The 12,772-nt window shown below is 40.7% G+C and overlaps 1 protein-coding gene across 3 annotated transcripts in view; it reads right to left on the bottom strand.

Moving 5' to 3' along the window:
• Window positions 1-1,038: 1,038 nt before the first annotated feature.
• Window positions 1,039-12,772, bottom strand: part of LOC148396938 (transcription factor SOX-6-like) — a 49,884-nt gene continuing 38,150 nt past the window's right edge. For all 3 annotated transcript variants that reach the window (XM_088379310.1, XM_088379309.1, XM_088379311.1), the window contains exons 11-16: window positions 12,146-12,314; window positions 10,673-10,926; window positions 7,083-7,191; window positions 5,835-6,005; window positions 4,379-4,592; window positions 1,039-3,370 (exon numbers count right to left, since the gene is read on the bottom strand). In XM_088379310.1, coding sequence (XP_088235436.1) covers window positions 3,055-3,370; window positions 4,379-4,592; window positions 5,835-6,005; window positions 7,083-7,191; window positions 10,673-10,926; window positions 12,146-12,314 — 1,233 coding nt within the window. In that variant the 3' untranslated portion in view covers window positions 1,039-3,054. The remainder of the gene's footprint in view (window positions 3,371-4,378; window positions 4,593-5,834; window positions 6,006-7,082; window positions 7,192-10,672; window positions 10,927-12,145; window positions 12,315-12,772) is intronic.

Below are 12,772 nucleotides of genomic sequence, written 5' to 3'. Positions count from 1 at the left end.
TTCAAATGATTAGCTCGTTGCCAAGCCAACTGATCATTTTTAAACACAAATTTATGGTTTTGGCAAAGTTGCAAACTGTCCACAACTCAATTTTGAACATTTACATTTTAGAGACAGTCTGAGTTTAACTGTTTTGCTGAATTTTATGGAACAAGAAGCGTCCCGGGATTGACCCCTGGGGAACCCCATAAGTCATAGGCCTTTGATCGGACAGTTATCAATGCCTTCCTTATCATCATCATCATTATGATGATCATTGCTATTGACAGTATCCATCCATACGTACATCCAGATTGTACCACCACCAAAACTCCCTAAAATGTCATTTTCCTACTGATTACATATACTTTTTGTATGAAATTGAAGTATATTTTGTGGCTCCACTGTGGCATTAAGGTTATGATGAAACCGCCGCATATTCACTACATAAAAATAAAACACACACAAACACTTGGGCGCGCACACAAAAGATGTGTGTGACACACAGGGTGGCGCTGAAGTCCTTTGGGGAATTACAATTAGGATTTACGATGTGGCGGCAGAGGAGGTGGCGGAATCGGCTGACGCTTGCCGTGCTGTCAGGATGTGTGGCATGATCTCACACACACACACACACACACACACACACACACACACACACACACACACACACATACAGACACACACACACACACACACACACACACACACGGAACAATAGGCCGCATTTACTGTAACTGTCCACCAAAATATAAAGAAGATGTGGAAAAAAAAAAAAGCTCAAGTTTGGGAAAAGGAATCTGTGTGTTGGAAACAATTAGAAGTGTGGAAAGACATTGGCGCACCAGCCGATGGTGTCATGGAAGTAAAAGCTCGGGCAGCGGCACCTGCAACACACACAAAAACACCCCAACACGGCGCACATGAGCGTAAAAATGAGGAATGATCAAAATGTTGTAGGAGTCTGGTGAACGAAAATCTATAGTTTCCTATTTATACGACATTTATATTTCTTCATTTTTTTTTTCGGACATTTTTCAGAAACAAGACTTCAAGAAAGCAGTTTTTATTTCTTATTTATTTCTTTTTTTTTCTTTGATTGTCTTTGTCACCAGTATGACGTATACTGACACTCTTTAGAGCCACGTCTGGCTAATAAATACAATGAAATGTTAAAACGCACAATTTGGAACACCAAAAAAAAAAAAAAAAAATTATCACAGGAAAAAACTGTGTGTGTGTAATGAGGTTTAACAGAGGCCACATTGGAGGAAAATGAATAAACAAAAACCTGCTGGCCAAAGACTACAACTTGGGACCAAAAACAACATCACCTCAGTCAACAAATTGAAGATAAAATTGAAGTAAAATATACGAAGCTGTATCCAGTGCTTAGGATGTGTGAGGCGAGCAGGAGTTGGCTCCCCATGTAACGTGAGTTATGTTCAGGCTCAGCTTGTGAAGCTCGTCTAAATAGTATTTAAAAAAAAAAATGCTAGCCCCCCCCCCAAAAAAAAAACAGAGGTAATGAGTGTAGAAAGTGGAAAGCTGTTTTAAATCATCACAAAATTAAATAAAATGAGTGAGACATTACAATTGGGGAGAAAAACAGTGCTCAAGTTGGGGTGCTTTACACAGACCATGCCCATGTCTAATGTTGCTATGATTAAAATATATTGTTTATATTTATGATTATTTTTGATCATTTTCACCAACATTATTAGTTCACAAATGACAGGAAAAGAAAACAACAAACCCTTCTCCTTTTATATTCTGCACTGTGTAGTTAAAACTAGTCCTTATTTTTTCCTTTTCCTTAATTTTCTACTACAGTGAAAATTTTGAAAAAATATCAGTATGTTGTCAACGTCGTTCTTGATATTGCGTCTTTCTTTGACTTTCTTCAGGTTTCTGATTGGCTAAGATGGCCTTACAGTTAAACTCTGGATTTTTTTTTTTTTTTTAAACAGTTATAGCAGAAAATGAATGGGCATAGGATTTCAATTAAAACTGAGCACATCTTTTCCCTCAATTGTTTTCCTTAATAAATTACTTCCAAATATACATGCCGGATAGAAAAAAGTACCATTAAAAAAAAACAGACCAAAACTACTTTTTTTTTTTTTTTAGAACAAAAGTTTGGTGTAAGTCACCTACCCTTGGCCTAGACATTTACAGATGTCCACCAGCCAAATAATTTTTTTCGCAACTATGGAAAACACAATTAGAAAATACAGTGACGAGAAATTTTCTCATCCTACAGTAGCGCCATCAAGCTGAATGAATTGTAAGTGTTGGCATTTGGCCGCTGAGGAATTCCGAGCAATGTGGTTCACGAAATCGTTGCTGAGAAGCTTAAATGTGTAAGACTTTTTTTTTTTTTTTTTTTGCAGCATTTGTGGAAGTTAAGACTACACCATACTGAGTGAATGTGAATGTAGGTTTGGCACATTTTGTGAAAATTTTGTTGCAATAACATTAAGAAGTAATATTGTGTCGGACGGGAATTGCTCCCTGTGATTGATTGACATAACACTTTACATCTCTCTCATCGTACAAAACAAAACACATTCACAAGCTGGCACATCATACCTGAGCTGGGATATAGATATAATAATAATGTTGCGTAATGATGATCATAATAATAATAATAATAATTGTAATAATAATAAATTTGATGTGCTGTATTTGTTTGAGACATGAATGTAAGACTATAAGATTATAAGAGCTAGGATTTTTTGTTGTTGTTTTTTTTTATATTAAAACTCCTCAAATTTCAAGTTGTGCCAGTCCAGAGTTTTTGTACAGGCAGCGAGCGAACGGCCCGTACGGCAAAAAACGTAATCAACATAAAACACCAAAAAAAGTCATAAAAACATCAAGATCATTAAAAAATAAAAATTGAACGAGCTCACTCCTTTTAAAACACTTAAGACCAAATAGCTGCTGAAGAGTCCATGCATGCTGGTTGCAAAAAACAAAAAAAAAACGTGACGCCGGTATTGTCGCAGGTTCGGCCCCTTGTCGTTAAGGTTGCCCTCCGAAAAGTCCTTTGAACGTATTTTGCAAGCGAGCTCAGTTGGCACTGATGTCCTGCCGGGTTTCGTGCTCACTGCTGTAGTCTGACTTGGGCTCGTCCTCGTAATCGTCGTACATGTCCGTGTCGTCGTCGCCGTTGGCGGGGTGGCCGGACATGTCCATGGCGGGCTCGGCCTTGACCGCGTCATACGCGCTCTGGATGACGGGGGCGGTCGGCTCGGGGCTTGCCGAGTTGCTGGAACAGTCTGAGGTCATGTGAGGTGAGGGAGTCGCTCCTGTCGCCATGGTGATGCCGCCCGGGTAAACGCCCATGCCGCCTGCACTGTTACCTAGTGGTAGAGGAGCCTGAGGCCTGTTGGATAAAATATGGAATATGATTAGAATCACATCATATGTGCATATGTATGTGCATATATTATTTTTATTTTATTATGTTATGTTATATTATATTATTTTATATTATATTATCCATGCAGGGCGAGAAAACTCCACCGGCTAACACTGGTCTGTACAATGAACTCATTTGTGAGATGAAGAGAAGAGGTGAGCTTTGGTGAGATGTTCTCTCCTCTGTATCGTCAATTAGCGCCATTCACTCTGACACTTTCTATGTCTAACACTCTTTTTTTATAAAAAAAAAAAAAAAAAGAACCCAACAGCAGCAGTCTTGTTGAAGAGTGTGCTTGGTTGGTTAGTCGGTTGGCGCAGCGCTGATTGAAAGCACAGGCCTTCTTCAATGACAGGCTTCTCTTTGCTTTAGCTTGACCACACACACACGCACACACACACACACACACACACACAGACACACACACGTACATATGCAGGCCCAGTCAATGTAGCATTCAAACATCTGCTTACATTTCATATTCCACCACGTCTGTCTGCGTCCAATTCCAGCGGCCGCAAACTCGCCGGTATTGTCCTTGTTTTAATAAATGACACACTATTAAAAAATGGCTCGCCTTGGAAGCCTTCTGCTAAATCCATCCGTGAGACGCGGACGGCTTTAAACGTGTTCTGCGGCCTGGATTCCATTAGTACAATGCCACTGTTCTCTCCTTTTGTGGCACACGCGTTGCGCTCTTAACAAGGGGAAAATAAGCTCAGGGAATTCTGAGAAGTTCTTTTTTTTACTCCAACAAATAGACGCGCTTAATATTTCTTTTATTGTCAGATGCTATGCGCCAGGAAAAAGGCCTTGTGTGAATTGCATCGTGACATTTCTGCTAGCATCGATAATTTTATATGCGCACGTTATGATGTACACAACCGCATGTCGGAGTCGAGTGAAACGCAAAACATTGTTGAAGAAAACCACAAATCATGGGCGCACGCAACTTTTACATTCTGGACTTACCCGACGAAGAACTGCCGCATTTCCTGACGCCGCGAACGCATCATTTGCTTGTACTCGCCGATGCGTAGCTTCTTGCCGTCAATGATGCAGGTCCTTTTGGGTCGTGGCTTGTACTTGTAGTTGGGGTACTTCTCCAGGTGGATCTTACTGAGACGTGCTTGCTCCTCGTAGTACGGCTGCTTCTCCTGGTTGGTCATCGCCTTCCAGCGGGAACCTGAAAAACACAAGGTCGGAAGGGTCGTATTATAATTTTAAATGTACGAAGTAAATAAGAGTGCAATCAATGTCTTGTACCGGACAATCCAAAGGACGGACGGACGTTTATCGATGTTTATCACCAAGCGACCTCACACATTAACGCTGCCAGTTTTAAAAAAGCAATGAGTCCAGCTGTGTTATGATGTTCGGAAGACACTCATTGTACACATACAAACAGCTCTAAACAGTTTTCAGGACCCCCTTCAAGGAGTCATTTGGGTCACAGGATTAATGCAGAAGCATTTTTACAAAAAAAAAAAAGTAGGCAGATGTTTGTCTTATGGAGTGGAAGTTTTTATTACATGACTCGACTGGCAAAAGTTAGGACCTGGGACTTGCTTGGCTAAGAAAAGACAGATAAGCGACGGTGATGTCACAGTTTAGCTAACGATAGCCGTGGACTAAATGTAGACATGATGGAGTTTGGGTTCAGATGATTACACATGATCTAATTCTGACTGTGTTAGTAAAGCCAAGACTCAAATTTCTTGAAATTTAGTCAGGACTCAACTTATGACTTTGTATATGTGACTTACTCCCACCTCTGTTAAGATCTATTGAAAGTTCTTACACACCGTGTGAATAATGGTCACAATGTCAAAGCCTTCATAAAGTGTAGAAGCAACACTGTGTGAACCTAAGATGGTCGGGAAGATACTGATTTGTATCATATGCTAACCGGCTAATCGGCCCACAGAAGCCATCAAAGGGCGGAACTGGAAAGAATTGTGGATTTTTGTTTTTCACAGAGTTGTCACAAGCAAACTGGGAAACCACTTTCACACCTGAACCATCTCGTGGGAACCAATTCAAGAGCCATGTCTAAGTATGGACTCAAGCGTATCATCTGCCGTGTTAGCATATCTACGGTTAGCATGTTAGTTATTCTCATTGTAAAAAATTCTGATCATTCGCACAGATTTTAGCAATTAATATAATATTAGACCACTATCCATATTTTAAAAATGATCACATTTTCCTCAATTTCACTTGAGTACAGCTTCAGCATTTACATGCACTTATAAATAACCAAATAAATAAAATGATATTGGAGGATAGTATCGCAATCCACTCACTGTGTCCTTAAAGTTTTCCTTGAATTTTGATTTACTATTACTTACCCTTGCATGACAGTAAAAGAAAGTTCAATTGTGATTTAAAATATCGCCTGTAATTAAGAGCAATACCACATGCTCACCGAGGATCTTGCTGATGTTGGAGTTGTGCATGTCTGGGAAGGTCTGCAAGATCTTCCTGCGCTCGTCCTTGGCCCAAACCATGAACGCGTTCATGGGCCTCTTGATGTGCGGCTCATTGTTGCCCCTGCCGCGCGCCTCCCGGAAAACGCGGGCCTCCGCGATGTTGCTTCCTGCAAAGAAGAAATGTACCATGTATTTATTTGTTTATTGGTACTCAACATTTTGGAAAAATCAGCCCCTCAAGCCAGTTTTATTTAACAGCATGAAATTTGGTAGCCATGACAATTATGAGAAGACCCACAAAAACTTGTGAAGAACCCAAAAAAAGCCACAAAATGTCGACTATTTTTATTTCGGTTTAAAGAAGCCATTTCGGGGTAAAGTTGGCCATTTCTAGTTGTCCAACTTTTCAGAGACATTTCGTATTCTCGACAGAAGGGTGACGATTAACGTGAATCTGGATTTTTGTAAACTTCTCCAGCCAAACTTAGTTTCATTTAGCATGAAATTTGGAAAGCCTGCAAGCTTTTGCTACTGCAGAATTCGAATGCGGCTTTACTGGACTAATAAAAACAAAACGTTCGAGAGGCTAACTTGTTGACCTGGAAACGTTGTGTTTAGTTCTTCTTTGCTGAGCTTGACAATAAATATTTGCATTGGTTGAATCCCTGAACGAGGCACCGGGACACTCTTTGTAGCGGAACAGCTACAATGGGACACCAACCTTATAAGGCTTCATTGACACTTTTTTAGCATTGCAACATACCTTGACCTTTTAGGGGAGATGAGTTTGGAGTCCTAATCAGTGGCAAATTTTGTATTTTATACCAATTATATTGAATACAGAGCAATGATTTAATTGTAAAAATTGATTAAACGTGTCTCCTAATCCTAAAATTAGTCAATTAGCCCGAGGATGATCATTTATTGGTAGGTTATGATTGACCCCTTAGAATTATCTTACATCCGTACCAAAGGTTGAAAAACTATTTTAGGCTATGCAACACTGTAATTAGGTAGAATTAAGTCAGTAAAAAGATTTTTTGAACTCATTTACAGACAACAATACAAAGATTTTTTTTCCTTAACCAAAAGCTAGCTAAGTTTTATGCTATGCTATACAACTTAATTGTATGTGTTTTTTTTCAGTGACAGAAGCTGGTGCTGGTTTTAAGCTTGGCACAAGACACAAGGCAGCGCCCACGGCACATTCCTGTAACAACAACCAAAACCAAGCGATAGCTCACCGTCCAGATCCTCCGGTCTGGTCAGGTCGATGACTCGATGGACCATCTTCCCAGCATCCTCCCCGAGCTTGCCCAGGTGGTGACTCAGCGTTTCGTAGTGCAGACGCTCCTGCGGGAAGCCGGGAAAACAACAATGTTTTGTCATCTGTTCTATATATTATTTTATTTTTCCATTTTTACTAACAATCACATCAATTGACACATTTCTGTCAAAATTCGGAACGGAATCATCTCTTATCCTTCTTTGCCGCTCTCTATTTTTATACATCTGGTCTTGGACTCTTCTAATTTGAACGTCTTTGATGGTAACGACGATAAAACTAATTGCCGGGTTGATCTGGCCTGCGCTCATAGGCCGCCGTGGTCTGTCTTAAAATCTAATATGAAATTCCCATCATGCACCGGGAGAAGCCAAGAAGCAGCTAAAATGACAAAAGTGCGGTGGAAAACATGGACACGCTCGGCGACTCTTCCTCCTAACGTCCCTCCTCCTCCTTTTTCTGGTGACAGAGGCATTTTGTTTGACGCAAGAGATGGTTGCCGCGTGAAGTCATGCTGGCAGAGCGACTGGAACTTGTGGGCCACGGCGTATAGAAGTGTGTGTTTAACTGTGTGTGTGTCTGAATGTGTGTGTTGGAGGGCCAATGTCAGCACCACGACGGGGCTGTAATCAGGACGGCCGCAGAACATGTGCCCGGGCAGTGCCGGGCTCACCGCAAGGAAGCCAGCGACTAACAAAGGCCAGCTCACAAGAAGAACGAGAAGAAGAAAGACAGAGGAATGGAAAGTGGAGAAGTAGATAGTGAAGAAGATGGATGACAAAGGTGAGAGAGAGTCGTTGGATTTATCGTCACTTAAAAGCTTGTTTTCAATGTTGTGTGGCTTTTAAAGAAATCCTAAACAAAAAAACTCCCCACCCTGCCTCCGCCCCACACGCACTACACTATTTAAACACAGGTATGAATAAAAGAAAAAAAAAAAAGAAAAAAATTGTAAGACTTGAGTGAGTTGACTAAACAAGGCCTCCGTTAATGAAATGCGATGAAGGACACTTTGCGTCAAGACGAACAATTAAATGGAGCGTTAATTAAAAAAATACATCCGCATAGATTCTTTTTAAAATATTTCATAAACAACATCCTTCAAATATGTTAAATTCCACTCAGAATGCCGTCGACTCGTCTTTCCGAAGTTGAGTTTACGGTGTCAACTCGTCAACGATCCGCAACGTTGCGTGTCCATATGGTCAAGAATTATTCCGCTTACTCAGAGTCTTCTTTCACGATATTCTGCCTCGAGAAAAAATGGCTGCCTCCATGGAGAACCTCTTTGAAAACTGCCAAAGACCTAAACGGGAAATCTGTGCTTTTCTGTAAACCTCGCGACAGATAGCTATAATGAAACACGGGAAAAAAAAAAACAATCCTCCGTATAAAAAGTGACTTTTCAACAAAGAGGATACGGCAGGTGCTCATTCAGCCGCCATCATGGCTTTAACGACTTCAAGAAGCGGCACACACATCATCTCCCGCTTGTGGCATTGTTCATAAACTCGTCTTTTGTATCAATTTTTACTCGCAAGCGACTGTGGGCAAAAGTCATTTATCCTACACGCTTTGCCGAGTCGGCGCTAACAATAGCATTAACAATCCGGCAGCGGCTTCCTAAACGGGCCGCTTGACTCTTAAGTGGGCTCGGGGAGGTTTTTTATGACACACGCACGCATAAGTGCGCACACCCACACACACGTTCGGGCTATTTCAATCGTCTTTGGCAGCCGTGAGCCAGCTGGAAGCGGCGTAAGCGTAAGGCAATACTCCACAATGCCGCTAACTGGCCAGGCCTCTCGTCTGCACACCGGCTAGAATGACACGGACGCAGTGTGTGGCGTACACACACACACAGACACACAAAAAGGAGATTACTTTCAGCTCTTAGTTAACGTTGTCTATGCGTCAAATTGAAGCAGTCTGACAGAGACACACAAACATCATGTCCAGAAAACCACATTTGCTCTAACCGCTGTTCTTTTATTTATTTATTTAAAAAAAAAAAATTTGGTATTTCATTTTGGCCTAAGTCAAAATAACTTATGCCTACTTGTTGGCCGTTCGGGTAAGGCACCTAAAAGGAGGCGGAGTTAGACAAAGCAGTTCTTTGATTGGTGGATTGTTAAGTGCAGGTAAATGTCGATAAAATCGGAACAAAACGAGCATATAACGCAACACGGCTTTGTAAAAGCAAAATTGTTGAAATTCAAGGTAAAGAGAGCGAGGCGGAGGCGTTGAGTCACTTGCTATGCGTAGCATTCACAAAGTTCCATTTATGAATTGTTCAAGCCTGTGAGTGCCTTCAAGAAAAAAAAAGTTTTTTTCCAAACTGTTTTTGAAGTGCTGTTGTTAGGTAACCAAAATGCAACAACAAACACTCGCGCGGCAATGGTTATGCGGTTATGCAGGGAACATATCTTTAATGACAATTAGTGTTCCAGTTGCTTTTCACTTGCGGTCGCTGCACAATGTTGTGTATCCAAAATCATTTGTTAAATCCGGTCTGCAATTATAATCTTAGGCCGTACTGACACTGCATCCTGACAGCTATCAGTAATCCCATAGACTCCGATGTGTGGTCACTCCACAACTTTGTGTGCGTCCATTTTATGACATGTTGAGTTAAATGGGGGGGCGGGGATGAAGTGGTACTGTCATGCCCTCGCATGTGGGCAGGGCAAGCCACAGTTACCGAGGCACTTGCTTATTGAATAAGACTAACCAGCCAACCAGACTCCAACCAGGCACGCATCCAAAACACAGATCCTACATTATGCACATTAATTGCACTTCATATAACCGGTTTATTTATTTCCATTCTATTTTATTATGTTTTATAGAATACAGGGCTATTTTTGTTGATTAAAAAGCCCCCCAAAAAATTCTAGAGGGGCTCCACAATGTTGTGTATCCATGTTTATGTATGGGGGAACTTATTAGGCAGTTTGAAAATTTCCTCTTCATCTTAATAAAGAATTTATTAGTGCACACTGTTTTGGATATCTTCTCAATGTTTATCAGCATAATGTCTCTAAAGAAAATAATCTTGGGAGTTAATAAAATAAAAATATAAAATGAGATCTGACAAAATTTGTAATATTTTCCTGGTGAAGACGCAAACAAGCCCAAAATTAAAAACAAAACCAAATGCACCACTGGTGACCTACTTAGGCTGCCTGGGTTCAAAGGCTGTGCCCCCTAAAATATTCATAAGGATCCTAATCCTCACTCGCCTGTCTAATCATTCTTGTCCTGGTATCTAATCGTGTTTATTGGAGACGTCATTGGGGATGCTCAAAAGGAAAGATGGCAATGGTGGAAAGAAAACACACACATTGTCCAATAGCGTGAAAATATATTTAAAGTAGAAAAGTTTTTTGTGCATAGATTTTTTTCACACACGAATTGTATCATTTTACTGGATCAGTCATAATGTTTTAAAAAGGTAATTATCTGTATTATAAAATGTTAAAAGTTGTGCCACATAAATGCAAGAAAACACACGAGAAAAAAAGAAAGCAATTTGACCAGATGGCTCACCTTGTTGCCGTTGTTGAGGGTCATGTTGCTCAACGCCGACAGTTTGGCCTCCAGACTTTGGTGTCCAGGAGGAGCAGCATGATGGTGATGAAGATGATGATGATGTGGCGGTGGGGGTGGTGGCGGAGGTCCCTGCTGGTGATGGAGCTGCTCTCTCTGGATCTGCTCCCTCATGCTCCTGGCCTCCTGGATGGCCTTCATCACGGCGTCCTGGTCCTCGAATAGAGCCGTGGAGTTCAGGCTGGAGAGGATGTCTGACAGAAAAAAAAAAACCCAGAAAGACTGTGATGCTTAATTTGGTGTCCGGTTATTCAACGGTTTCAAATTCAGTAGCGATTGGGGAGAAAAAAAAAACTCAGATGAGTTTTTGAAGGACCTCAGGAAATGAGTCTTCAAGAGTTTATGTTGTCTAGCAAAACTGGCTTCTTGGGCTTTTTTTTTTTTTTAAATCAAGTGCATCTTAAAACTCAAATGCATCTATTATCTATCTATTTTTAAAATAGATTTTTATATTTTTAAAATATTAAAATATATGATAAATATTATTTATTCATTACAAAATATTTAAATATTTATATATTTAATACTGTAATAAACTGCACAAAATATATTTAAAAATAATTTTCACATGGTAATAGTTTTTCCAATTTAGATTTTGGAATGCAAAACTCTAGGGAAACCACTAAAGAAATACCTTTACTGTGTTTATTGTGCTAAATTGCGTCTTGTAACTTTAACAACATCTTTGTCGCAGTCGCTCGATGTTTTCCGGCCTCCTTGTTTACGCGTTTCCCACTCATGAAGCAGATGTACATGTAAAGAATAAGAAAGCGGGTAAATAAAAGGACGCCAAAAGTTTCCGTCGCCTTTGCCGTTTTAACTAGCAGACGAGTGAGGAAGCACTAAATGCTTGGGTGGCCGTTAAAACGGGGAAGAAAATAGCACGGTCTGGTGAAATTGTTTTCATGAGCGGGAGGGGGGGGTTGCAATGAGAGGCTTTAGATTAGCTTTAATAACAGATAACAGATAGGTGGGCTCATAAAAAGGTCTGGGGCTTTGGCAGACAATAATGTGAGGAAGCTCTTTAAAATAAAGAAAAAAAAAAGGGGGCAAATTAACGTTCTGGATTTCACTGTTTCCGCTGGCAGCCTTTTCATGGAAGCTAAATACAGGGCTTTGGCCTCCAGTAAAACACAACCCGGGGTGTCTGCAGTCTACCGGGCACGTGCCACCCTGGCTGGTGGGGGTGCGAGTGGGCTCTTGTTTTGACTCTGGCATGCCGACAACAAAGTCAGCTAAGGTTCGTTTATGTTGGCGATTGTTAGCTGCGGAGAAGCACATTTGTGCCCGCCTGGGAATGTTGTTTGGACTTTTTGAAACTCAGGATTGAACATTATAAAAACACGGCAATAGTTGCTTCAAATCAAAATGGCAGAGTCCCTTCTGATGCTTTGAGAGTGGAGTGGACCTTACCCAGGGAGTTGTTGCAGCTCATGGCGGAGACCGGGCTGGGGATGCGGGCCTTGGCGGCGCCGGTGGGGCTGCTCTTGTTGCCGGAGAACAGCGTTTGAGCGGTGGGCGATGTCGGCGACATCTTGGGCCGGGCCGAGAGGTTGAGCGGCTGCGTGGAGCCTTCCTCCAGCTGACAAAAAAAAAAAAAAAGATTATTTAGTTGTATGTAAATACTGAAAAAGGCAATATTTAGAGGACTGCATTTTTATTTGTATTAAAATGTACTAATTATTCAATAGTGATTTATTTTATATGCGCAGAAATTCAGTAATTAATTGTAACAGTTTAAATCAAAGTTATTCATTTTTCTTATTTGACTTTTAACTGGGCAAAATCATTTGTGTTTATTATAGGTAAGGTGTTTATTATTTATAATAGTTGATTAATATTAAGAGTATTAATTTGACTGACACAGAATATGTGCTTACTTCATTTTAATGAATCATATATGTATTTGAAAAAATGTATCCATCAATTTTCTGCGTGCGTGTTCGACTAGTGGGATGCCAATTGACTCAGTGTGTGTGTGTCTGTGTGTATCTGTTAGACTGCGGCAGCATGCCAATGGGCTGAGTGTATGTGTGTGCG

This window comes from Syngnathus floridae, chromosome 6 (assembly GCF_059516105.1).
Source record: "Syngnathus floridae isolate MCC-2025c chromosome 6, RoL_Sflo_1.0, whole genome shotgun sequence".
Classification (NCBI taxonomy): domain Eukaryota; kingdom Metazoa; phylum Chordata; class Actinopteri; order Syngnathiformes; family Syngnathidae; genus Syngnathus; species Syngnathus floridae.
The sequence above is the reverse complement of the archived record's forward strand: the minus strand, read 5'-3'. Positions and strand labels throughout refer to the sequence as shown.